The sequence below is a fragment of the Canis lupus genome, chromosome 36 (assembly GCF_048164855.1).
Source record: "Canis lupus baileyi chromosome 36, mCanLup2.hap1, whole genome shotgun sequence".
NCBI classification, from domain to species: Eukaryota; Metazoa; Chordata; class Mammalia; order Carnivora; family Canidae; genus Canis; species Canis lupus.
The window spans coordinates 30,376,978-30,404,592 of NC_132873.1; the positions used below are offsets into that span (position 1 = coordinate 30,376,978).

Below are 27,615 nucleotides of genomic sequence, written 5' to 3' on the forward strand. Positions count from 1 at the left end.
TGCGGGCGGACGGCGCAGCCGCGGCGCCTCCTCAACCCCAGACCAGCGGGCGACACACGTCACCCCAGCGGCGGCGCTTCCGGTCCCGCGGCGCTTCCGGTCCCGCGGCCTCCACGCCGGCCCTGCGGTCGTCAGCTGCTTCGGCCACGGCTCCTCAGAGACGGAAGGGCGGGCGATCCGCACCAGCCTTCCCTCACAGCGGCTCCCAGTTCCGGCCGAAGGCAAACCCAAATTCTCCCGTAACGTAGCGAAGTGCTTAGAACCTAGTGCGGGGGCGTCGGGCGACTCCGCCGCGTGACCTTGCAGCGACCCGGCCGGGCCGCTCCGGCCTAGCCTGAGGGGACGCCTGAGCGCAGGCTCGCGCCCCGGGCAGCTCAGGGCCGAGCCCCGCAGCGGCGCCCTGAGGGCCCGGCCGCGCCGAGACGCCGGTGACGTCACTTCCGGGCCGGGCCGGAAGCTGCGGGAGCTGTGGCGCCCCTTGGGCGCTCGATCGTCGGCCTGCGCGCTTCGCCCCTCGGGGGCGGCCCGGCGCGCCCTGGGCCGGTGGAACGCTCCCCGCAGCCGTCGTCTGCCGGCCTGTAGCTCGTCGCTCGCGTCCCGGGGCGCGTGGCCGCCGCGAAGCAGTGGGAACTGCAGATGGACCCACTTTGCCGTTAGAGAGGAGACTTGGCGACCGTCCGGAGGGCCTCGCACCGGGACGGGGGCGCCGGGACTGTGCACGTTTAACAGTTTTTGCTGACTTCTGTACAGTCTTATAATCCTACAAAACTATTGTATTGAAAAATCAGGTTCTCAGTATCGGGTTTAATTGGATGCGTTGGTGGTCAGCGTCAGTTCCGGACAGTTTGTTTCTTCGTTTCTTTTCCAGGAATCGTCTGTAGAGTCGGTATGCTAACGTTGCACAAGGCAGCGGCAGCTCTTCCTAAGCCGTCAAGAAGCAGGATGTGTGAGTTTTTAAGAAGTTTTGGCTTTGATCCTGGAAAACTGTTTCTTCATAAACTAATCCTGGGGATTGAGACCAGTTGTGATGATACCGCGGCTGCGGTGGTGGATGAAAGTGGAAAGGTTTGGGGAGAAGCCATACATTCCCAGACTGAAGTCCACTTAAAGTAAGTAGACGTTACCTGGGTAGTTCCCATTTTTTTGGCGGAAAAGGAAAATGAAATGATTCTTCTCTATTTGTCATATGTAAGCGCAGTTTCAGGAGCAGAGTTCTTTTGCGGAAAGGCTTCTAGTCGCTGCTGTAGAAGACCTCAAACCCTTAGATGTGGCTTTTTCTTTTTCTTTTTTTTTTTTTAAGATTTTGTTTATTCATGAAAGACACAGAGAGTCAGAGACACAGTCAGAGGGAGAAGCAGGCTCCATGCAGGGAGCCCGACGTGGGACTCCATCCTGGGTGTCCAGGGTCATGCCCTGGGCTAAAGGCAGGTGGTCAACCACTGAGCCACCCGGGTGTCTTCTAAGTCTACACAGCGAGGTCCCAGCCCTTGCTGAGCCCCCTGCTGTAACAGCGAAGCTCATTCCCAGCTCCACAATTTAGGCATCATTTCCCTTCAATAGTGCTTTTCCTGCTTCTGTCCACCTGTAGGTTTCATGGTCCCAACTAAAGTAAGGGGAGAGCATCACCCTATCTCTAGACTGTGTCAGTCACAGGAAAAAAAAAAAAAAATCCTATTCACATTTATACATAGAACTCATGTTGGCACTCAAATAAGTAACGAAATACGATTGTGTTAAAGCAGAGGCCGGTGCAGGGTTTGTGAAGTCCTCTGTTTGCAGAGGACTCTAGTCAGGCTACACCGATAAGTGGGCTGGACCCGAAGTGGAAAATACCCGGAGGAGGCGACTGCTCAGCTGCAGCCAGTTGTGGCCATGCAGAAATGCCCGCCCTGTGCCACGTGATCATCAGTGTTCCCGAGAGAAAATGGAAATCTAGAATATAACTAATAGCTCTAGATTTTAAGATTCGTTGCTGATTCAAAGTGTGTTAAAATGCTGTGCAGATCAAATAAGTCTTTGAGCCATCAATTTATAACATGTGACTAGTGGAAAAGGTCAGTATTTTGAGATCACAGACCTGTATTTGAGTTAGGGATTAGGCACCCGGTGGTGACTCTGATGCTAGGCGAGTTCCTTGTCCTCTGTTTTCACATGTGTACAGTGGGAAAGATAATACCTGCCTGATAGGGTCGTGGAGACGGAATAGAAACAATACAGGATATTGCAGTTAGGAGGAGTGTATGTGGAGAGACAGAGCGGGCCTCTAGCAGTTGCATGCCGTGTGAAAGGGTGAAGTACTAGGAGAGTCTTTGCCTTCAGGAGTTTGGCCCAATGATAGGCAGAGCTACATGGGAACGCGGAGCATGCAGTACAAGGCAGCGTAAAGTAAGCACATAACAAGCGGTGCGAACAGTAACTGTTCTACCACAGTTCTTTCCGGGTTTCTTTTTTTTTTTTTTTTTTTTTCTTTCCGGGTTTCTGAGTGTCCTGTACCTTTGAACATAAAAATGTTAACTGTGTAGAAAGGCCCTCCCTGACCACTTTATCTAAATTCGACATTCCCACCATGTTTGTTCTGTATCACCACACCCTGCTTATTTTCATCTCATCTTTTTGATGATTTTTACATTTGTTTACTTATGTACAGTCTGTACCCCAATAGACTCCAAACTCCATGGTGATGGGCTGTATCTTTATTAATCCCTACAGTGTGCCTGATAGCCAGCATAGCATGTGCTACATTGCAGGTGTAAGTAGGCCTTCAGTGAATGAGACAAAAAAAAATACTGTAGCATGAGTAGACATCATAGCAAAGGCAAAGAGGAGAGAAAATACAGGTAGACATTCAGTTTAGTTAGTGCCTAGGTCACCTGAGAGGAGTACACAGGCAAGTAAACTGTATGGTACCATCTACACAGCTCATCTCAGCATTTACTGAATACCTTCAGTTGCCAAGCAGCAGTTGAAGCACCGAGGTACAAATATGTCTAAGATGTATGATCCTTGTCTCTGAGCAGCTTACCCTGTAAAGTGGCTTAGAGTGTAGGTCCACATTCTGGGTCAACATGAGACCTTGTACAGTTTTCTGCGCCTCGGTTTCCTTATATATGAAACTGGGATAGTAATGACAACTAATGTACAATATTGTGAGGATTAAATGTGAATTCTTCCAAGATGTGTAGTGCAGTTCTTGACAAGTAGCAAGAGCTAGAAAACTATTATTGGTAACAGTAGTACTTCTTTACTGATATAAATGTGTGAAGAAGGCAGATTGGTGAACACGTCTTTGTAAAACAGCATGAAATGCATTAATGGAGGATGGGGTGGGGGGTGGGGTGGGGCTTTCTTCCAAGCCAGAAACCTGAAGGACAGTCTTTTAACTTCCTTCTCAATACTCTATGTCAAATCAGTCATCTAGTCAGAGTAACCTCCCAAATATTTCTTCAAACATTCCTCTCCTTTTCCCCTTATTTATTTATTAAAGATTTTATTTATTTATTCATGAGAGACACAGAGAGAGAGAGGCAGAGACACAGGCAGACGGAGAAACAGGTTCCATGCAGGGAGCCCGACGTGGGACTGGATCCTGGGTCTCCAGGATCAGGCCCTGGGCTGAAGGTGGGGCGCTAAAGTGCTAAGGCACCCGGGCTGCCCCAGTTCAAGCCCTTATCAGTTCAACCCCTTCTCTGGACTCTTGGCTTCTACCTTCAGGCCAGATGGTTTCCCTGCCTTTTTTTAGCTTTGGCCTCTCAAATCACCTACTCTCCATATTGTGTACAAATTAATTCTTCTGAGAATAAAGCCATGGTCTTACTCATCTCTTTTGTCTCTGGTGCATAGCTAGCATAATCCTTTGAAGATAAAATACATACAGGAGGTACAGATAGGAAGGAAGGTGGGCAAATGGGGAGAAGGAAGAATTAGTGGGAGGAAAGGATTTGGACTTAAATGTCAAGATAGTGCTTTTGAGTAAGCAAGTTATGGGGTCAGCTTTACGTTGTGCTTTACTTTCTGGCAACACAATGTAGAATGGACTCCAGGGATCAGAAAATCTATCTAGGGAATTGCGGTTAGAAGGCTTTGAATAGACTTGAGATGATGAGAGCCTTCTGAATTTGATGGCAGCAGTGGGAATGGTGATACATTTATTTGTGGAAAGTGAGATAAAGGAGATGAAGATGAAGCTGGAAATCCAAGTGATTAGAAAGTTTAATGCCATTAGCAGAGTTGAACAATAGAAGAGAAAACTTACGTAGTTCTTTTAAAGAACTAAAGAAAATAGTATTACTATATGAATGTGTTGAATAAGATTGTTTTATGGTTTCCCTCTTTGGCTGATACAATACATAACTATTAAATAAGTTCTAGTTGAATGCTCCTACTGAGGGTTTTCATTTCTGTGTATAAAACTTGCAGCATCAAATATTTGAAGATTTTTTTGAGATTAGAGGTGCATCTTACAGACTATATTTTATTGCTCTGCTTCTCTGATTGTAAGTCAGTCACATGCTGGCAAATTTTTTGCTAGCAACTTTGCCTCCTACTTCTTCACTCTCAACATTTGGAGCGGTCATTCACTGCTTATCCTACATGGACCCCAAATCAAAATGATCAACCTAAGCAGTAACCCAAACTGTATTTCAGGATTGTAAGCTGTCTGCTGTCCTGCTGTGACCTCAAGTGCAGTGTGTTTAAAAATAAACTCATCTTCTTCACAAAACTGACTTTATGTTTGTCTCTGTTAGTATTTCTTTTCTCCCAGTCATTCCAGCTCAATACTGAATGGTCTTGGATGCCTTGGTCCCCCTCCCTCATACAGCCAGTCCATTATAACAGTTTTCAGGGCTCTCTGTCCCTTTCTTTCACATCCCATGGTCACGCAGTTTATGATGTAAACGAATACTCTTACAATAACTTCTTTAAAAAATCTCCCTGTCTCCAGACAGATTAATTTTTCTAAAATCCAATTTTATCCTGTCCTTGTTCAAGACATCCTCTATAGAATGCTTCTTAAGATTATTTTGGTGATTTAATTCATCAACAAATCCATAGGAATTTGTTGTGTATAATTTTGAAACGTCAGACATTATTAATCACTGCATACTAAGTTCTTAATAGTGAGCTACATTATAAGGCATACATATTTGAATATACTTGACTAACATTTTTACCTATATAATTAATTTGAAAACATGCCTTCAGCCCTGATATAAAACTTTTCTTACTCTATTTTCACAATCCTAAAATTATAAAAAGCTTTAATTATAAAAAGTTTATAAAAGGTTTTAATTATAAAGTTTTTTTATTTCTTCCAGAACAGGTGGGATTGTTCCTCCAGTAGCTCAGCAGCTTCACAGAGAAAATATCCAACGAATAGTGAAAGAAGCTCTGTCTACCAGTAAAATCTCTCCAAGTGAACTCTCAGCAATTGCAACTACTGTAAAACCAGGACTTGCGTTAAGCTTGGGAGTAGGTTTATCATTTAGCTTACGACTAGTAGACCAGTTAAAAATACCCTTCATTCCCATTCATCATATGGAGGCTCATGCACTTACTATTAGGTTGTTAAATAAAGTAGAATTTCCCTTTTTAGTTCTTTTGATTTCTGGAGGCCATTGTCTATTGGCATTAGTTAGAGGAGTTTCAGATTTTCTGCTTCTGGGAAAGTCTTTGGACATAGCACCAGGTGACATGCTTGACAAGGTAATTATTTAAGAATTAATTTCTCCATTCTTTTCTGTTAAGGTACCTTTTTCAATTAAATAGTAATAGATATACTGCTACCGTTTATCCAAATATTTCTGATTAATATATTAGACTGAAAAATTTATGCACAGTAAGAAAAACAGAAAAAGTAGTACATAGTTTTATAAGAGATTTCTTACCCATTATGAATAAAATGGTAAGAGGTTTTCATCAGTACATAAAGGCTCAGATGTTTGCAGTTATGTTTTTAATCAAAAATATATGAAAGAAATTGCCATGTAAAGCACTATAAAAATGTGAAATAAGAGGGTATATAAAGATAATGTAAAGACTGTAAAGCTGCACAAAGTTTTATGATTAAACATCACAATTGCTGACCACACTAACAAGCAGGTTTCTTTTTCCTTTGTTTATGAATCCTTGAGGCTACTGCTATATGCAGAAATCCTACTGCCAACAGCTGAAATAATTAGAAGAAATTGACAGGTTCTAATTTTTGAAGTTTATCATTAAGCAGTCGTTGTGAACTTCAAACTTTTCATTCCCGATAGAAGAGCAGAAGTGATAGGGAAGCAGTGATTGGCCACTATTGATCAGGCTGTCAGAAGGAGCGAGAGAGAATCTGTCCTTACTACCAGCTGTAGTCCAAATTTTAAAAGCATCCCATGTCTTATTACTCATCCAGATTTGTTCTGTTTTTTTTGTTTTGTTTTTTGTTTTTTAGTAAATTTAATTTCCTTTGCACCTTGGTTTCAGAATTGCAATTTTATGACTCATTACAAAAACTTTTGTTTTTGATAGGTAGCAAGAAGATTGTCTTTGATAAAACATCCAGAGTGCTCCACCATGAGTGGTGGGAAGGCTATAGAACATTTGGCCAAACAAGGAAATAAACTGCATTTTGATATCAAACCTCCCATGCAACGAGCTAAAAATTGTGATTTTTCTTTTACTGGACTTCAGCATGTTACTGATAGGATAATAACACAAAAGGAAAAAGAGGAAGGTATTTTTCTAATTAATAGAGTTGATAAAATACATAATGCTGGATTGTGCCTAAAAATACCTGCTCGTTTCTGCAGGGATCCAGAAGGGACAAATCCTGTCTTCAGCTGCACACATTGCTGCTGCAGTACAGCACACAACAGCGTGCCACATTGCAAAAAGAACACATCGTGCCATTCTGTTTTGTAAGCAGAGAGACTTGTTACCTCAAAGTAACGCAGTACTGGTAAGCTTAGTCAGTACTGGTAAGCTTAGTCGTCTCCTAACAATAGAGTTAACACTTTACAGTATGTAACTTTTCTTCTAGGAGCTTAATTGAGCTTAATTTCTAGGATGAAAATAACTTTATATCATATGCTAGCCCTAAAGTATGAAATTTTACAGAATAAAGACTAATAACCAATTCTTAAATAGGTGTGGCAGCTTTATGGGACATCTGTACAGGCTTTGTGGCAAAAACCTCCAAGACTTCATCTTCTCATTGAATTTGAAAGTGGATTTACAAGAAGAAATGAAATGCAGTAACTGCTATCGTTATATTTAGAAAAATAAGCTAGCTTCCTTTGAATGTATGTTCTTTTGATGAAATCCCTTTAAATCTGCATAAAAGCCATGGTAAACTTCCTGTTTATCTTAAAATTCATCCTTTTGAAAATTATGAGAGAATATTTAAATGATTCACAAAATGGAATATTACGTGAATATCAAAGGCAATTGCTTAAGAATAATGTAAAATGAGAAAAATGTTTATAAGTAAAAATAGGGTCTGAAATATTGTACTTTTATTATAATTAGAAAAAAAGAAGAAAATGTACAAAAATGAAAGTGGTCAGGGGTCCCTGGGTGGTACAGTCGGTTAGATGTCTTACCCTTGGTTTCAGCTCAGGTCACAATCTCAGGGTCATGAGATCCACCCCTGATTAGGCTCCATGCTCAGTATGGAGTCTAAGTTTCTCTCTCCCTCTGTCCCTCCCTGCCCCCCTCTAAATAAATAAATCAATAAATCAATCATCATATGCTGATATTGAAATTGTTGATTTTCTTTTCCTCCAAATTGTTATTTTATATATATATATATATATATCAATCACTTGCTTATCCACCTATCAAAATGTGATGTTTTCTTACTGTATAATGCTGGTATTTTCCCCAGGTGTAGCTAACAGTTTGGTTCATATCCATATATAATATTTGGTACTTTTGGTCTTTTCAATTCCTTCAGGTTGCATCTGGAGGTGTTGCAAGTAACTTCTATATCCGGAAAGCTCTGGAAATTGTAACAAACGCAACACAGTGCACTTTGTTGTGTCCTCCTCCTAGACTGTGCACTGACAATGGCATTATGATTGCATGGTGAGCCATAGGATATATATGCTTCACTCATCATTTGCCATTTCATCATGCTAAGTCTTCTTTTAACTCTTGGTCTATTTATTTTATTTTAATGATTCTTATTTAGGAATGGTATTGAAAGATTGCGTGCTGGTGTGGGCGTTTTATACAACACAGAAGGTATCCGCTATGAACCCAAGTACGTAGTATCTTTTATAATCTCTGTACAAGTTGGAGTAGGAGATTCACAGCCTAAATTTTGCTTTTATATATATAAGGTTTTCATTGACTTGAAGAAAGATCACATTGATTTCTTTCATGAAATTTCTTCTTCTAAGAAATAGCTCTCCTGCAGTATCAAATTATAGACATTTTGACAAATCATAGTTTAGAAATAGGTGGCGGGTAGGGGTGATGAATTCCCGCATTTAGTAGCAGAATAGAAACCATGTCCATGGCCTGGACTTTTGCAATGTCAAGCAATCTCAGGACTAGCTGGCATGTTGGGGAGTGTCAGGGAAGAGGTGTACAAAGCAGTCAGGTGTGAGACTGCTTTGTGAGTATGCTTCTCCACAGGCAGCTGAAAGAGGGCCAAAAGATACCTGTTTTCTGAAAGCCTTATTTCCTCTCAGATCAGAGTTCGAAAGAATAGCACAGTGTTTCAATTTGTTATCAATTTCTGGTCTAGGTTAGTTCTGGAATAGTAAAATAGTAAAGGATGATTATGTTTCATAATCTGCCGTAATTCTGTTTTCAATATGATTTTATTTGATGTTTTAAAATTTTTCAGCATTTTAATCCATAACTATAGCTACATGAACCATAGACTATTAAGACTTCTCAAACACAGGGACGCCTGGGTGGCTCAGCAGTTGAGCATCTGCTGTTGGCTCAGACCGTGATCCCGGGGTCCTGGGGTAAAGTCCCACATCAGGCTCCCTGCATGGAGCCTGCTTCACCCTCTGCCTGTGTCTCTGCCTCTCTGTGTGTCTCTCATGAATAAATGAATAAATCTTAAAAAAAAAAAAAAACACAACTTACCGTAAACAGAATTTAGTTAGTATTGGCAGAATGAATCTCCTATATTGATGGCCTAGCCTCAGGTTAAATATATTGTCTGATCTGGTGTCGCCTTCTTGTGACCGTGTTGAGGCTGAAAGACCAGGGGTTTTTCCAGATTAGGGTCCAGTTGAAGCCTTAATATTGGACAGTGTTGTAAAACAGAAATCTAAGGCCAAAGTTATTTACCGAGGAAGAGCTGAGAAAGAGAGTAGGATCTCAGACCTCTCTTGCCAGGAGTGACAGAGGAAGGTAGAAAGGAAGCAAGCCAGATTTTGAAACCTCAGAGAAGAATCCATAAAAACCAGGGGAATTTCTAAAGTAGAAATAGATGCAGATTTGACATTAGCTGCATGGTAAATTGTTTTTACCCTTTCAGCTTCGTAAGAGAATTATAAGGCATTTTTGTCATTTTTCTATTTCATTTTAAGTTTTTATTCATAGTATGAGAACAGTAAAACTATTTCAAAAACTTCTAATTCTCAAACTCTTGAGTTGTATACATTAGAGATGTATAGCTGTTTACATGTCAATTATACCTCAAAGTATTTTTTAAAATTCCTGAAATTTAAATAAAAGAAAACAAAAAAATACAATAAAAAATAAAATAATAAAAAATAAAAATTCTAGGGCAGCCCAGGTGGCTCAGTGGTTTAACACCACCTTCAGCCCAGGATGTGATTCCTGGAAACCCAGGATCCAGTCCCATGTCAGGCTCCCTGCATGGAGCCTGCTTCTCCTTTTGCCTGTGTCTCTACCTCTCTCTCTGTGTGTCTCATGAATAAACAAAAATCTTAAAAAAAAAAATTCCTGAAATTTAGATTTCTTGTTAATGGAACTGGCCTTCTGTTCACCTATTATTCCTGCTGTATTTGTGTTCAAGAACCATCATCATATATTATACATTAGACACATACAGTGTCAGAATTCTAAGCAAATAATCTACAGAACTAGCAACAGATCAGGAAGCAAGTATTTGAAATAATGAGATTTATCTGGTTATAATGCAGATGTCCTCTTGGAGTAGATATATCAGAAGAAGTTGGAGAAGCCGCCATAAAAGTACCACGGTTAAAAATGGAGATTTGATTTTTGCTCTTCAAAAAATCTCTTAAGGTAGTATTTCAACATTAAGTTGTGATTTTTTGTGTATGAAATTTTGGAAGGTACATAATACTAATTGTTTATCAAGACTTTTGTTTTTTTATGTTTGATATTTAACCTCTTCTGAAAGACTGTTAATAATGTCATAGTCTTATAAGGGAGTGTAATTTTTTTATTATCAAAATTAAAGTAAAACATCTTGTGGGGAAAAGAATGTACTGATATTGGCAAGTAGAAAGAAAACCTTGGAAGATATACAATGATTCTGCTAAATCTTGGCCCCATATTAAACAGGCTTAGACTTTTTTTCTCTTTTCCTCATATTAGGATTATAAAAGCTATTTTTTTTAGATTATATTCTATGTATCTTATTTTAAGTTAATTGAAGTACAGTTGACATACAATATTATATTACGGTGTGCAACTTTATGACTCACATTTATATGTATTATGACACTATGATTAAGTATAGTCTCACCATCTGTACCATGCAAAGTTACCACAGTGCTATTGACTCTATTCCCTCGACTGTACTTTTCATCCCTTGATTTATAACGGGAAGTTTGTACTTCGTAACCCCCTTCTCTTATTTCACCTGCTCACCCCAGTCCCCTCCCCACCTGGCAAACTGATGGTTATCAGTAGAAGCTATTTTTTGAAACAGCCTGACTTTTCTAATGAGAAAACAATTTTAGAAAAGTAGCCAAGTCAAAGTCATGTCAAATCAGAGAATTCTAAATGAAGACAAAAGGTGACTCTCTAACAAAATGCAAGTTATTAATTATAAAAATATGTTATTAGGTGTCTTCCCTGGAGCAGTTGGGATGTCTGTCTATACATTTCTTAAAATGCATCTGAGATTTTAAGAAATATGATTGACCACATATATTTATAGCCATTATTTTAGAAATTGTATTTAATGAAAATATATGAGATGTAAAGGTTTTTGGTTTTGTTTATTGATAATTCCCTTTGAATCTGAAACTTTATACCAGGTAATCACTTTTTTTCTGTCTAAAGTAACTGAATGTACTGTCTTTTTTTTTTTTTTTTAAGAATTGTGATCCTAGAGTATTGCTTTATAATTATCCATTTGGAAATAGAAAATATTCATATGAGGGAACATATAGAAACAGACAATATTTGTAAAACTTTGTATTCTTTGCTGTTGAGGTATACCTATGATAGAATTGGTTTATAAATATTATTTAGAAGAAACTATTTGTGAATTCACACTTTTCATTTTTATTTGTGTTCTGTATCATGTGAACGTGAATTCACAGAGAAGTAATTTAAGTATTTCCTGTGACTCTCACAATTAGAGTGCATTCAAAGTATGGAAGGAAATTGACCAAAATTTCTTCCCACTATCACAATATTATACAATGATATCTCAATTTTTTTTAACAATTATAAGTATCAAAAATTTTTAAGTATCAAAATTGCTCCAGGTACCACAAGCACACATGTCAAAATTGAGTTCATGTTATAAGTAAGAGAAACTACAGGTAAATGAACAATTTGAGAAAGCATCCCACATCTGTTGTGGGCCTTCAGTACTGGCCATAAGAAATAAGGGAAGGGAAAGAAGAGAGAAATAGGGAAGGGATAAGGAAGGGAGAAATACTGACCTCTATGTGGGCAAGCATATGTCGTAGACTTAGCTAATAGTACAGGTAGAAGGCAGACAATTTGCTGAAATCCTCTTATCCTGAGGCCTTTCTCATACATAATTTTTTTTTTAAGATTTATTTATTTATTCGGGGGAGGGGGGCAGAGACACAGGCAGAGGGAGAAGCAGACTCCATGCAGGAAGCCCAACATGGGACTCTATCCCGGGTCTCCAGGATTCTGCCCTGGGCTGCAGGCGGCACTAAACCTACATACATAATTTTTACATAATTTTTAAAATGAAAAAATACATAATTTTTATGTACATAATTTTTAAAAAGAAAAAATGTAGGGTAATAAAAATAATCTTTACTGGAGGAGCTGTACTTCAGGAAAAATACTTTAAGTTTTCGGAGTGGTAGGATGGCCTTGGTAGGCCAAGAAATGCAGGAAGTATCTCATATTATTGAATACAAAGAATCCCTAATACTCAACCCTGAACATATTCATAAAATATGTTCTTTAGTCCACCAGAAGGCCAGTGTCAAAGCTCAGTTTGTTGTTTGGAGGGTTTTGTTTTACATCTACAGAGGCTTAATATTAATAGTTCCATTAATATGAATACTTATCCTTAACAGTGCTGAATAAATGACTCAGTTTCTTACCATTTGCATTATGTATCCCTTAGATAGAAATAGAATAAGCTATTCCCCCCACCCATAATTCCTATATTAGCACATCCACCAGAATTAGAATTAAATTTTAAGATTAGAGAGGTCTCTTCCTGCCCAGTGGCTAAAAGCATAGGTCTCAGACTCTGTATTGAAAGCCCTAAGTTCCTGTAGCTGCCATCATCACTATCATTATTGTTTGTGTTAAGGCACATTAGGGAAAATAACTGCTAGGTAATATATATGTTTTCAGTGCAGCCCAGGTGGACTGTAAGGAGACACTTGAGCAAGTAGACAGAGGAAAATGAGGGCTTTAAAGGATACAGTGAAGCAGCTTGATTTTGTATCAAATCTACCTGCCTGGGACTCCTAGGTGGCTTCAGCATTGGCTCAGGGCATGATCCCAGGATTCCAGGGTCGAATCCCACGTCGGGCTCCTGGCATGGAGCCTGCTTCTCCCTCTGCCTGTGTCTCTGCCTCTCTCTCTCTCTGTGTCTCTCATGAATAAAAAAGATTTTACTTATTCATGGGAGACACAGAGAGAGAGAGGTAGAGACACAGGGAGAGGGAGAAGCAGGCTCCATGAAGGGAACCCAATGTGGGACTCGATTCCGGGACTCCAGGATCACACCCTGGGCCAAAGGCAGGCGCTGAACCGCTGAGCCACCCAGGGATCCCCTAAATCTTTAAAAAAAATCTACCTGCTGTAAAATAGAAGCAGATGTACATCAAAACTTGTACTTACTGGAAACGGTCCTCTTTGGGCAAAGACATCACATGATTCTAAGCCACAGAGCATTATACTTTCCAGTTGTAAACCAAAAATACTTCAAGTATGGAGAATGGTCAATACTGGTGGCCACGGTTTTAGCCATACTTTTATACTTGGTGGGAAGTGATTTCAGACTTTTTTTTTAAAGTCCTAAAAGTATACATTTCTACGTTTTGCGTTTTAAAGCCTCATGCATTTGTAGTATTTATCATTAAATATCTCAGGGTATTACAATGAGTGTTAACATGTGGGCTATTTTGAATCAGGCCTCTTTAGCCCAGCATACCAATTTAACATGTTTCTAACACTTGATATAGATACACTACTTATGCACTTGTATCAGTTGCTATATTTTAATAGTTTTAAGTGCAAGAAAATTGTATTTAGTTTTTGAAACGATAACTCTGACCTAAAGTTAAACTTCAGTAAACAGGCTAGAGAAAATCTATTAAGTATCAAAATCAAGGGGCACCTGGGTGGCTCAGTGGTTTAGCGTCTGCCTTCGGCCCAGGATGTGACCCCAGGGTCCCCGGATTGAGTCCCACATCGGGCTCCCTGCAGGGAGCCTGCTTCTCCCTCTGCCTATGTTTCTGTCTCTCTGTGTCTCTCATGAATAAATAAAATATTTTTTTAAAGTATCAATATCAACTTCCATTTAAACTGCTTATATTCAGCTATGTTATATTTTTGCTACAACTAGATTAAAATCAAAAGTAAAAAATTTGGGGGTACCAGCTGGCTGAGTCAGTAGAGAGCATGTGACTCTTGATCTTGGGGTTGTGAGTTCAAGCCCCACATTGAATGTAGAGATTACTAAAACATAAACTATTAAATAATTTAAAAGGATTACTCAGGAGTTCCTTCATACTTTCATATTAATGCTTTAATTAGCCTTCTGCAGGTTCTGAATTAGCTTTTTGTACATGTTTCCCAAGTTGGTTCAAAAACACTATTCTTGGTCTTGATACTTCTGTGATGTCTGATGGAATTGCAGAAGAAAAGGAAAAAATATTGTGAGAAACAGTGGTCTTTTTTGTTGTTTTGAAGAGTCCCGTGAAGTTAGTTATAGGAGGTATTAAAGTCAAAGAATCTCTTGGTTGAATTTTAGGTATTAATTTTCTTTGGTGCTCTTTCCCTGCAAATTAGACAGTCACAATTAAATATCTCTTTCTTAAGCCCAAGAGTCCCAGATTTAGACTCATTGCTTTTGGTTCTATATAATTCTATTTTCTTAAATCATTAAAACATACTAAGAGAATGGATCCATAACTTCCAGACTTTAAAGACGTCAGAGTGCAAAATTTGTGGGGGCCAATATATGGTTGCCAACTTTTTAGTATGCCAAGTTGGGACTAATAAAAGAACAAATGCCAACGTCATTTTGTAAAAGAAGGGATATCTTAACACCCAAAAGAAAGTGTAAAAGTACTATCTCAAAATGTCACATTTTATATTAAATGAAACTTTATCAGAAACTTGCTATATTGTCCTTATTTTTTCTTTTGTTATCATAAACCTGTGAAGACATTATCAGACCATTAATGGTACACAGATTGCTATTTAAAAATCAATGTTAAAAAAACAAAACAAGAAAACAATATTTAAGTGAAGAAATAAACGACTGACTTTATTCCTTTGTGTAAATTACTTACACTAAAGAAGCTATACAAAACATATTCTTCAAAGAAAAAAAAAAAAAACATATTCTTCTACTCATGATATTCATATATTTAACCTCCCACAAACCTAGCTTTCCTCAGACACTCCCTGAATAAGTGACGTTCTCTCTTTTATTCTCTCCCTTTCCACTTGTGACTTACAAACAAATCTTGGCTTTTGAATCCTTTCTATCCTTGATTTTAATTATCGGATAATATACAAAAAAAAAAAAAAACAGACTGATATTGGCCCTACACTAAGCACACATGAATAAACACTAAGCATATAAATGAAGTCAAAAAGTAATGTTTTCCCTATTACCTGTCTAATAGGAAACGGTGAGTAACTCCGTAAGGTCTGTACTCCGATCCTGCAAGTCTAAATCGCTCAGCCAACATCTACCAAGTATATATAAAACTAGCGTATCACTGGGGAAAAGTGTGCTGCTTTACCCTAAGAATTTAAAGACAAGTTGTATGTGAAACAAAATAATAGCAAGATCATAATTTAGGCCATACTTGTTTCAATAATGACCTATTTGTATGCATGGCTTATGAGAACAAGTGAGGACTGGGTTTCTGCCAAGTGATCTAGTAGGGAAGGCCTTCAAAGAAATGATTACCATGGTTTTGTAAATGGGAAGATATTTTAAATACACAAAATGACAGAAGCAGAATTTATGGGTAAACTTTTTAGGGGATAACCTCTACATTTTGAATTTTTAGAAGTGGAACACAGAACTAAGGTTTCAGGGCTAGGAGTTACCTCAGAGACTAAAGAAAAGTCAATTACCTTTTTTAAAGACAGGAGTTACGGATGGTCCCCCATTTCTCTCTAGACTAAAAGGAAAACATGTTGATCACAAAGACTTTAGTTTCAAAGCAGTGGTTTACCAATAAAGTGTTTCAAGCCAACGAGTAACAAGAGTGTATGTAACTAAAGTGTATAAAATAAAATTTAAGTCTGGCTTAAAGTTAATATATTAAAGATGGTATCACAAATGTGTAGCTGGTTAATTTGATGAGGAACATTGGCTGTTTCCCACTTTAATGAATCTTAGGCTTCAAACTGTCCATGTGCTAATTTCATGGCCACAGGGTAACGTGAAAGTTAGCATTTAGGCTGAGGGCTTTCATACAGGGTCAGTTAACACCAGTAAAATTATGTCTCTCTCCATAGTCCAAAATTCGCATATCCAGAGACTTTTCTAATCTGCTGTTCTTGGGGCTGGTTGGGGGATGGGAATAGAGAAGTGGTATTTACACCCAAAAAATGCTTTCATGATTCCAGCCACAATCACTGTAATTGCCAGTAGTGGTATCAAGGAATATTTTGTGGAAGGGTATTGTTACCCATCCCAGAGTTTCCAAACTAAATCATCTTTAGCACATTTCCCATAGTTTCACTTAATCAAACTCCTTCACTGAATGGTCATGGAAAATAAAGGGAATAGTCCATGTAAATACTCTAAGAAGAGTTCATGACTCTATTGGTTATGAGAGTAATTATTAGTTACCAGTTCACCACCCCTGTTAACCATGCTTAGAAGTTCACCGATCACTGGTCACTCTTTCCAATCCCAAAAGTTGAGTGTTCACAATTCCAGGGGGTGCCGTTCACCCTCAGTCGCTGTGGATTTGTATAGTTATTACACCTATTTTCCAGCAGATGACAGTAAAGTATCCTGAAAAAGGGTCATCTTTCTCTAATTCCTGAAAAGCTGCCATATGGGCTAGTCTGGGAGCAACTATATAAGATTATACTTTTCATTATTTATCCTACTTTTTTGGGTTTTGGGTTTTTTTAAGATTTTATTTATTTATTCATGAGAGACAGGGGGAGAAGCAGGCTCCCTGCAGGGAGCCCAACGTGGGATCCCAGGACCCCAGGGTCACACCCTGGGCTGGAAGCAGGTGGTCAACCACTGAGCCACCCAAGCATGCCATAAATTAATTTTTTGAACTAATATCTTTAACACTGCCAGTTACAGGAATTTAATTTAGATTTCCCTGTCTTTTACATAAAATTAGATCGTTTTGGGTTCTCAGTTTTTCCAAGAATTAAAATGAAGGTGGACTCATTTTTCTTTATAGTGAAAATTGATTTACAGAACCATGATGCAGTATTGGGTCCTGTTCTATTATTGGAGTGTAAATATTGCATCATCCACTAGTTGTGTTTCCTACACAAATCGTGGCAGTTACAGAGAAGACTTGTAGTTCAGCTGTATTGACTAAAGACAGAACATAACGCCCATCCTAGAGAGTCTCCTCTCCGTTCAGAACCTTTGGCTCTGATGAGACCCCAACACTGACGCCAGATCCTGGATGAGGAAGTAAGTGCCTGTCAGGTTCTGTCGTAACTCTGGCCGCAGGTCTGATTTGGCCCCGTTTCTACCCCGGGAGTCTGGCCTAGCTTTGAATCAAGTTCAGAGGTCTTCAGAACCTCCCGAGTTTTCTTGATGCCAAGGTCATGGCGGTTTTCCTGGTTGGCTTGGGCCTCTCAAGTATGTCCCAGAAATGGGTTCCTGGGTCAGACCTGGCGGCAAGCGGAATCCCAGAAAGCTGTTTTGAAAGGTGAATCACCTTGGCCAAACAGGATCCGCAAGCCCTGGTTGTACGCCTGCTGCACACGCGGTGCCGTTGCCGGTCAGAACTCACACTGGCTCTGGCAGTGGGCACTCAGGATGGATTCTCCCTCCTGGGGGGGGGCGAGGCCTGCGTTCACTCCTCCCAGGAATAGCTCCCCTCCCTCCTTCCATCCTCCCTCAACTCCCTCCCTCACAAGTCCCCTGTGGCGATTCCCCTCCCGCAGCCCCAGCTGGACGCCCGATACCTTAAGGAGGGAAGTCCCACTTGCTGCTGCCACTGAAACTCCCTTAGGAAGGCCGGGTTAACGCTCGCGTCCCTGCTGATGTTCCTTGTGAGGCGGAGGAACTGACCCGGCCGCCTGCGGCACTCCTTGAGGAGGAGGCGGAAAGCGGCTGCGTTGTAAGTTAAGTAGCCCAGGGCGCAGGAGCAGGCCGCGCGGACCTACAGGAGAGACCGTCCCGCTGAGCTGTGTCCTGAGCCTCCAAGAGGCCTTCTCCCAAGGTTCGAGTGTGGCCCAGGGTGGCCACGGAGGGAGCCGGGCCGCAGCCCCTCATTTCCACAGTTGTTCCCAGTCCCGGCTGCATTTTGGAATCACCAGCAGTTAAAAGAGAAAAGAGGAAGAAAACGGAAAAAAAAAAAAAGTCCACCAACTGAATCAGACTTCCTTGGGGGTAGAAGCTGGGCATTCGTGTTGTTTTTAAGTGTCGCAGGTGGTTCCCAGGTGCAGTCAGGGAGAAGCACCGAGCCTGACCTAGGACAGTGGGCCTCAGGCTTGACTGGGCATGGGATCCCCCTGCTGGTCACAGAAGTTACTCGGTGCCTGGGTTCCCCTCCCCGGGAACTCTGATTTAATTATTTTGGGGTGCAGCCTGGACACTGGATTTTTCAGAACTGCTCAGTTGATTGTAATAGGAAACCAGGTAAAAGACTATAGGATAAAAATAAGTTAAAAATAAGACGCTCAGGAAAACAATTCAGTTTTCTACTGGCAAAAATAAGGAAACCAGCCTGAGTATCAGCTACAGGACCCCGGAAAAAGTAGATGTCTCCTTTTTTTGAAGGGAATACCCGCTGCCTGTAACCCCGAGGTAATGAGGTTGTTCATATGAGCTCGGGTGTATTCCTGAGCCGCTCCTGTGAAACCTGTTAGTGGCGGCCTAGGAAACGCCATCGAATGAACGTAAGCCAGGCCCAGGCGGGTACCGGAGGGTCGGTCCGCTGGTCTCCACGCTAGCCTGTGACTGCTGAATGTGCCCATCTGTCTCCATCCTTGAACAGTGGTTCTCCGTGTGTGGCCCCTGTGCTAGCAGCTTCAGCTTCTAGAACTTGTTAGAAATGCACATTTTAGGGTCTATGTCAGGTGTACTCAGTCAGAAACACTGCGAGTGGAGCCCAAGCAATCCATGGTGCAACCAGGCCTCCAGGTGATTCCTGTGGGCCCTGCAGTTGGAGGAACACTGCCTCGCCTCCGAGGGAGTGGGGGGCACCAGTCAGAGGCAGACCACTCCTGGAGCAGCCTAGCCTCCTCCATACGCCACATAAGGAAAGCTGTCCAGTGGGTTCCACTTTCATGCATTCCGAATAATCATAGAAATGACTTATAAATATTCTAATTACAAATTTCTATATCATCAATGTACTTACTTGTATATTGAATCTTAAGTATTGAAGTTAAATGGGCACATTCTGTGGGAATGAGAATTACGGATGGCAGATGTAGTACTAGAAACATCATCTAATTTTGAGTTAGTAACGAACTATTATATGACATAGCTAACCTGTAGAGAAATTAGCCCCTTAAAGGGAGGCAATTACATTTTTAAGATATTTAATTATAGAATTACTTTTGTTTTTACCTCTTCTTTCCCTGAGTACAAATGATAGCAAAGCCGTTGGATTGTCCCTAATGTGGTAAATGCTTCTGGAATACCAGCTCTGGAATGAGCCAGGCTGGCTATCAAATTCCCTATAAATTAAACAAGAAAAAAACATTTGTTATGTGATTGGTTCAAACTGACATCGTGTACTTTTGTTCATTTACACATATTATTAAAAGGGGTCCAGTCACAAGACTCTCTTAATGAAGAAGAGCCAAGAAAAAGCACGTATATAATATTAAATGTAGAATTCTTTCCCCAAAATTTTGATTTGGTTTTCTGTTATAAAGAGTAAAATATAATTAGCTTTATTTAACAGTAGGAAATTTTAAAAATCAGCTTTTCTTCCCCATGGCTTCAGAATATATTTTGTTTTGAGGTTTAGTGGATTCTTTTTAATAACTATGAACATAATGATTGTACTACTGTAAAAAAATTAGTATGTCCTTTTTGTAGTTCAGATTGCTTTGTGTTAAGAGCTTAATGATATTTTACGCCAAGCAATGTATTACTTAAATTTAAAATCATTGAAATTTTTGCCACATGTTTGTGGATTGAAAATAATAATAAAGTAATAAAGTAATTCAGTAATTAAAAGTGCAACTACCAACTTAAAACTATTTCATTTGGATATGTGTTTTATTTTTAGAGCTTTCATGTGATATTCTTTCACAATATTGTTGCTGTGTTGGAATAAGTGCATCACATTTTTAAAATATAAGTGTATCCACTCATATAAATGTGGATGGATAATTCACTAAGATATTTATCAGGGTTTTGTTCTTGTATTTTTTGCATATTTTTTTCTGGCCTTCTTTACATACCAAGGCCTTTGTATTTATTGTTTCAGGATGGGGAAGGATGGGTTGCATGGCTTAACGTAAAAAATATATGAAAATAATCTTTTTTTCAGGCATATATTTTCTAAAGCCTATGTTTATAGAAGGCATTATTTTAGGTGAAAGGGAGAAAGGTGTCTTTAAAGATGAGTAGGAAATGGGAAACAAATGGAGGCAAGCAGAGAATCTGGGATTGAGAAGGAGATAGTAGGAACAGGAGCCATGTGGGGAGACTGGTTATGTGGTGCACTTGACACTTGGCAACAGAAATCCTAGTCCTTGCAAAACTTCTGTGCCTTTGGAGCCTCTTTTGGGAACCTAGTCGACTTAGACCTTGAGCACACCACTTATTTTACATTATATCTGAGGCCCGAATATTGTGCTTTGCTTAAGATACCCGACATGTACTTGACTCTGGAGATGCATCAGACTATGGTGGTGGAGTGCAGAGAAAGCCCAGTCATTTCTGAGATTCAGTTCCTACCAACCTGAGAAAATTAATATTTGAAAGCTAGTATAAAATAGTATTTTTGCGGGGATCCCTGGGTGGCTCAGCAGTTTAGCACCTGCCTTTGGCCCAGGGTGCAATCCTGGAGTCTCGGGATCGAGTCCCACATTGGGCTCCCTGCATGGAGCCTGCTTCTCCCTCCTCCTGTGTCTCTGCCTCTCTCTCTCTCTCTCTCTCTCTCTCTCTCTCTCTCTTTCTCTCTCTCTCTCTCATAAATAAATCTTTAAAAAAATTTTTTTAAAAAGATAGTATTTTTGCACACAAGAGTTTGTGGAGTAAAATTTAAACCCACTACAATTGTTTTTCAGAGTCACAGAATTACTATGACTTGAATTAAGAATGCTATTTAGATAAAAATATACTTAATAATTTGCTTGAAACATATTTCTTTCCTAGCTAGTTTCCATCAGAAAGTTTTCATTTGCATGAATTTTTCCTTCCATGCCAAGCAAAAATATTCTGTGGCAACAAGTATAATTTCCTTTCCTTCAGTTACTCATTTCAGTTAAAAAATAAAGACCTTATTTACTTTTTTGGTAGTAGTCACTCCATATGGTTGTCATTCTGATACTGTTTCATGTTGTGTTAGAGCGATATTATCAAGTCAATTAATTTATTATTCATCTGGAAAATTAGCTCTGGAGTAGATAGAGTTACGCAAGTAGCATTCAATGTGCCAAGAACTCTACTGGACTGTTTTGCTTTGCTTTATTGCCTAGCAATATAAGGAACTCTTCAATGTTAAGCAAAATATGAAGTTGATCAAAAGAAAACCAGACAGAGGTATATAGCAGTATAAGTCTGCATTACTATTATAAATCAGTGTGTAAATTTTGTTGTTAGTAGCTCATAGTTGAATTCTCATTTTATATTCTTAAGAAAATAATTAGGGGGTTGAAAAAGTAACTAGGAAATCAAAAAGTCCATGTTCAGCGTTACCCTGCTTCTATTTGCAGTGCAGAGTAGATTCCCATTGTTCCATGTAGACTTACACCAATTCATTCTTCAAACCATGTGACATATTACCAGGTTTATTATTATTGTTCAGATTACAAAAGTATTTTTGAAAATAGCTTTATGCAGATGTCGTTTTATGTAGCTATCTTCTAGTTATTTCTTACCTGTCAGGACAATAGTAGTGGAATGAACTGAATACAGACTAGCAACTAAAATAGTAACACCTCTCGCAGACAACGTAATATGGTCCACATCTATAATGACTTTAGCTAAGATGATAATCTGAAAACAAAAAAGAAGCATAGAATCATCGAACATTTTTCACTCTGCTTCTCTAATTACGCTTTTATGGTTTTTTTGGTACTTCTCTGGAAGCCAAGGGGAGTAATTTAATATGATCTATTAGAAGAAAAGCAAGTGGCAAGGGTTTGAATTAGAGTAGTCGTCACACTCTGATCACTGTGGTGAACATGGCAGGCCACTGTATTGCATCCTTGAAGTATGGGCTCACAGAACATACTTCTCTGAAAGGTCATAGGATAGAAAAATAAGCACCCAGATACATCCAGTTGTCATAGGTTGAAGGATCAGTGTGATCTGCAGTTAGAAAACTTGTCTTGGGTTCTATCTACCGTTTCTCTGCCCATAATATGGGGATGACGACAGTGATACTATCTGCTCATCAACCTCTCAGGTTTGTTAGGAGCATTAGACAAAGTACAGAGGCAAAAAGTGCCATGTAACTTCTAAAATTGTATATAAGTGAAGATACCCTCATAAATAATGGCATTTTTATGAAGTAGAAAGGGCTGGTGCGAAAAACACTGTGAATTTTATAAATTGGTAAATGCTTTTCCAGATCAATTTTTTTCTGATTTTTTCCATTTTGACTAAAATGACATATTTATTGATTTGAGGTTTTAACTTCCAATTTTATACCTGAAATGCTGCCATTGCCTTCTCTGTTTCAATTGTTGATTCAAGAAAAGGTTCAAAAATTGATATGGTCATTACTCCACTTTCCAATATCAAGTATTGTTGAAGGCGATTATTGAAGGCAAAAAGGGTTAATGCGTAGCCTGCCCTTAAACAAATATCCTAGAAATAGGAGAAACATGCATTATCTTTAACTTAGTTCATTTATTATGTTACTCAAAGTAATAGATTTCAAATTGTTGCCCGTCTAAATATATTTCATTCTTATCTCTGGGAGTAAAATATGACACTATTGGGGAAAACAGGTAATAAAGCTAACCCAGAATGTTATTGAACATATAAAATAGAGAAGTGGGCTGTGGTAGGCTAATGAGTATGCAAATAAATAAATAGTAACAAGAAATACCATAATTTCATTAACCCTCGATATTTTTATTTTAATATATTTTTCTTTTTTTTAAGATTTATTTCTTTATTTATTCATGAGACACAGAGAGAGAGGCAGAGACACAGGCAGAGGGAGAAGCAGGCTCCATGCAGGGAGCCTGACGTGGGACTTGATCCCGGGACTCCAGGATCAGGCCCTGGACTGAAGGCAGGCACTCAACTGCTGAGCCACCCAGGGATCCCCGTATTTTTATTTTCAATCAACATTTCAAAGTAGATTTGATAAATCAGAACTTCCCTTGTATAGCATGCTATATATTACATTTTAGGCATTGTGGGATGATCTCTATCATCTCTTAAAATAAGTTCACTTGTAAAAATCCATACTATATCCTAAGGGGAAATAAAAAGAAAGATGATTTAAAAATCACGTTTTAATATTCTTGGACTTGGTAAACAGAGCAAAAACCCATTCTTCCTTAGAATCAGTTCACTTGCCAAAGATGAACAAATATGGTAGATCTTCCAGAAAGACCGAAAAGAATTTTGTCACTAAATCTTATTTTTACTATTTTGTTTGAACAGTATCATACAGCAAGAACCATTAATTTAATGAGTTTTCTCCTGCCCTGTTAATCATTATATAAAAGCTCTACATGTACATACTAAAATATTTACCAATAAAATTATATGATGCCTGAGATTTGCTTCAAAAGTAACATACGACAAGGGGCTCCTGGGTGGCTCAGTCGGTTGGGCATCTGACTCTTGATTTTGGCTCAGGTCATGATCTCAGTGTTATGAGAGCCCTGCAGGGACTCTGTGCTCAACAGGGAGTCTGCTTAAGAATTCTCTCCCTCTGCCTCCTTCCCCTCTTTGTGCATGTGCACACTTGCTCCCATTCTCTCTCTGTCTCTTGCTCTCCCGACCCCTGTCTCTCACTCTAATAAATAAATAAATCTTAAAAAAATAATTTAGGAAGAATGAGTGGGTATATAGATGAAATAAGACCAACTGTGAGTTGACCCAGTGCTGAAGCTGGGTCATAGGAATATTTAAGTTCATTGTGCTACTCTTTTATTCTATATTTGTTTGAAATGTTCCATAATAAAAATTATGTACACACAAAGTAGTCACCTGGCCATAAAGTAAGAAGTAAAGTATTAGGAATATGCAAAGAAATAGGGTCCAGTAAGTGAAGCAGGTGGGAACAGGCTGGGAAGAAAAGGAGCATGATTAAGAGTAGAAGAAAAAGGAGAAGGATGTCCCTGAGGAATAGGGTAATGAGAATAAAATGAATGAATGAACAGAAAAGAAAGGGGGCTTAGAGAGTTAGTCAGACACAAATTCAGGCTCTTTGCCCTCTACTCCCCATATTATTACAGCAGCACATCTCCATTTTTTCATATACTATAGTAGAGTACAATTCTATATTTAAGAAAATAATACAGTGAGTTCATTTCTCTCCTTATGGTCCTCTTTTCTTCCTCCTAAGTCCCCCAGAACAGAACTGACAGAGATAGTTGGCAATTTTCTTCCCTGATGGCTAAATGCACTGCATGCAACAAAAGGTATCAAATTTCTCTGGGGTTAGTACTATTCAAAGTGTGGCCCATGGACCAGTGATAGTCCACAAAATGGTTGACAACAGGATTGCAGAAACTGGGAGTTAGCATTCAAAAGCAACAGCTCTTCTTATAGTTAAATACCAACTAATAAATATACAAAGAAGAAGATGTCTGTAGCAGCCTTATTAACAGTAGCAAAATTGTGGAAAGAGCCCAAATGTCCATCAACTAATGAGTGGATAAAGAAGATATGGTCTATAATCACAATAGAATATTACTCAGCCATAAAAAGAATGAAATCTTGCCATTTGCAATGACGTGGACAGAGCCAGAGTGTTTTATGCCAAGTGAAATACGTCAGAGAAAGATAGACACCATATGATTTCATTCATATGTGGAATTTAAGAAACAAACAAACAGGGGTGGGGCAAGAAGAAAACCAAAAGGCAGACTCTTAAATATGGAGAACAAACTGATGGTTACCAGAAGGCAGTGCGTAGGTGGAGGATTCGGTGGGTGTGGGGATTGAGGAAGGCACTTGTGATGAGCTCTGGTGTTGTGTGAAAGTGTTGAATCATTAAATTGTACACCTGAAACTAATACTACATTGTATGAACTAACTGGAATTTAAATAAAAACTTGATTTAAAAAAAAAAAGACAACTTTTTTAAATTGCCATTAGGCCAATACCACATAATCATTGTTGCATATACGGATACTAAAATGGTGAGCAAAAGTACATGCAAACAGGGTATTTGCATAGTCTCAAAGTATCTCATCTTGAGAAACTTGTTAACTGAGAAAGGGAAATACAGTGACTTTGCAGTGGAGAAATATGGCAGGCACTACTTTAACCAAGAACCCAAGGTTAGCACTGCCAGTTATAAGATGTAACAGCAGCATGTACCTGTACCTCCTGAAATGACGCACTGGGCAGGTGAGTGGAGAAGACCACAGCATTTCTGTGGTGTTCTTGCCAAAACACACCACCTCAATTTAATCATGAGAAAACATGAGATAATTTAAATTGAGGGACATTCTACAAAGTAACTGGCATGGACTCATCAAAAATGTCAAAATCATGGAAGACATAAAGTCATGGAAGACAAAGGACGGTGTCTCAGAGATTGAAGGAGACTAAAGGGACATGACAACTAGCCGTAATAGGAGGTCTTGGATCGGATTCTGAAAGAGGAAAAGGACATTGGTAAGAAATTGGCGAAGTTTAGATAAAATCTGCAGATGAGTTAATGGTTATGGTATCAATGTTAATTTCCCTGCTGATATCCAGGAATGGTGGATAAAGGATATGCTAGAAACACTCCATATGGGTGACTGGGTGACGGGAACTGAGAGGAGCACTGGGTGTTGTGCTATATATTGGCAAATTGAACTCCAATTTAAAAAAAAAAAATAAAAATAAAAATAAATAAATAAATAAATAAATAAATAAGAAACACTCCATAATATTTTTGCAAATTTTGGAAAATCTAAAATTATTTCAAAAGTTAAAGTTTTTGTTTGTTTTTAATTATCTTCCATATAACAGATTGCTGGGGAAAAAGCTTTCCTTCACCATAAATAGTTTGAAAAGCACCACTCTAGAATACTGGGTAAGAAGTGGATGACTGAGACTGGAAAACTCATAAAATTAGGAAAAAGTTTCAACACCTCCAAGACAGAAGAGACTTATTGGTTCTTCAAGCATTGAAATTGCTACATTTTCAAGAAATATGACAACTATGGAAAATATGGAACAGTAGTATTTCATCATTACAAACTAATGACCTACCAAAAAGATTTTACATCTTATGTAATATATTTAAACATTGCTGTTAAAAAGACTTGTAATTTGATGATGTGGTCTAAGAACCTTCCTCCATGAGCTCTTAACATTTTATGAAGATATTACCTTATCTTGTGAGTGAAGAAGATAGAGGACATCAGCATATTTAAATCCTTCGTTTTCTTGTAATTCATTCTGTAACAGATCATTCCTTAGGACAATGCATGCCAAGGAAAATGCCACTTCAACCTAATTAATTGATTTCAGAAATTAATTTTCTTTTCATTCATGGTTTATCAAATGACATATTTCATTATATAAACATTTAAATAGGATATACTAATCCAAAGATACTATATAGTTCACTGATTACAATTCTCTAATATTTAGAGAGTGGCATTTATAATGTCTGGAGGAATGTCCCTTATAAGTTTTAAAAGCTGGGAAAATATCCTTCCTCCATGTGCCAGCACAACCACGCAGCTCCATTGGGAGGCCTGGGGGGAAGCAACCAGAGCCAGCTGGAAATGTGAGGAGGTATTCTCTTAAGTGCATAGTTGTATCCCTTCCACATCTTAAAAAAAAAAAAAAAAATGTTTTTAATTTCTGGCATGGGATAGGCTGTTTTGAACTGCTTGTTAGCCACTGACCGTTGAGTCATAAGACTTCAATGGAATGCCTACGAATTAAGCAAAGCACTGGGTAGTAGGCCTGAGAAATAGTTTTCCTCCTCTATTTCTGGGGTCATCTGATGCACACTCTGAAGCCTTTTAGGAGGATGTAAATGGACCTCATTTATTGTTGGAACTCAACAGATAAGTTCTTTAAGTATTACACATTTCTATGAAAAATATAATGAATTTGAAAAGCATGATTATCATTGCAAAAATATTTGTTTACTATAGAATCATACTTGAAAAAAAGTATTGGGGATCCCTGGGTGGTGCAGCAGTTTAGCGCCTGCCTTTGGCCCCCGGCGCGATCCTGGAGACCCAGAATCGAATCCCACGTCAGGCTCCTGGTGCATGGAGCCTGCTTCTCCCTCTGCCTATGTCTCTGCCTCTGTGTGTGTGTGTGTGTGTGTGTGTGACTATCATAAATAAATAAAAATTAAAAAAGAAAAAAGTATTGATGTTCTGTTTTTAAGAAGTTGAAGAACTCTTGTAAATATATATTGAGGGGCCCCTGGGTGGCTCAGCGGTTTGGTGCCTGCCTTTGGCCCAGGGGTCCTGGGATCGAGTTCCGCA

General features: G+C 39.0%; 3 protein-coding genes across 16 annotated transcripts in view; 1 reads left to right on the forward strand and 2 right to left on the reverse strand.

The window, feature by feature from the left end:
* PMS1 (PMS1 homolog 1, mismatch repair system component) overlaps window positions 1-419 on the reverse strand; it is a 107,118-nt gene extending 106,699 nt beyond the window's left edge. For 2 of the 4 annotated variants that reach the window (XM_072813180.1, XM_072813178.1), the window contains exon 1: window positions 1-401. The gene's annotated coding sequence lies outside the window, so the exon portion shown is untranslated. The other 2 variants (XM_072813175.1, XM_072813184.1) reach the window with 2 other exon arrangements.
* OSGEPL1 (O-sialoglycoprotein endopeptidase like 1) lies at window positions 68-27,493 on the forward strand. Of its 4 annotated transcripts, XM_072813188.1 has the most exons (9): window positions 68-221; window positions 869-1,109; window positions 5,316-5,703; window positions 6,508-6,712; window positions 6,789-6,937; window positions 7,934-8,064; window positions 8,171-8,242; window positions 10,113-10,218; window positions 26,132-27,493. In XM_072813188.1, exons 2-8 carry the CDS (start codon window positions 889-891, stop codon window positions 10,189-10,191), a joined length of 1,245 nt encoding a protein of 414 aa, XP_072669289.1. In that variant the 5' UTR covers window positions 68-221; window positions 869-888; the 3' UTR covers window positions 10,192-10,218; window positions 26,132-27,493. The 4 variants fall into 4 exon arrangements, 3 of the variants coding, with proteins under 3 accessions (XP_072669289.1, XP_072669291.1, XP_072669290.1); XR_012025026.1 differs by lacking the exons at window positions 68-221; window positions 26,132-27,493 and adding an exon at window positions 7,126-7,326 and having other exon boundaries at window positions 478-1,109; window positions 10,113-14,735; XM_072813190.1 differs by lacking the exon at window positions 68-221 and having other exon boundaries at window positions 484-1,109; window positions 5,316-5,469.
* ANKAR (ankyrin and armadillo repeat containing) overlaps window positions 13,958-27,615 on the reverse strand; it is a 51,854-nt gene continuing 38,196 nt past the window's right edge. Inside the window, exons 18-26 of one of the 8 annotated variants that reach the window (XR_012025018.1) lie at window positions 26,495-26,617; window positions 22,631-22,789; window positions 21,856-21,973; window positions 19,367-19,476; window positions 17,755-17,951; window positions 17,505-17,619; window positions 15,712-15,758; window positions 15,241-15,372; window positions 14,257-14,395 (exon numbers count right to left, since the gene is read on the reverse strand). Coding sequence is in view for 2 of the 8 variants with exons in the window: in XM_072813172.1 (XP_072669273.1) it covers window positions 14,148-14,395; window positions 15,712-15,758; window positions 17,755-17,951; window positions 19,367-19,476; window positions 21,856-21,973; window positions 22,631-22,789; window positions 26,495-26,617 (1,002 nt within the window). In the remaining 6 variants the exon portion in view is untranslated. Of the gene's footprint in view, window positions 14,396-15,240; window positions 15,373-15,711; window positions 15,759-17,504; window positions 17,620-17,754; window positions 17,952-19,366; window positions 19,477-21,855; window positions 21,974-22,630; window positions 22,790-26,494; window positions 26,618-27,615 lie in introns of all 8 variants that reach the window. The other 7 variants (XR_012025022.1, XR_012025017.1, XR_012025019.1 and 4 more) reach the window with 7 other exon arrangements.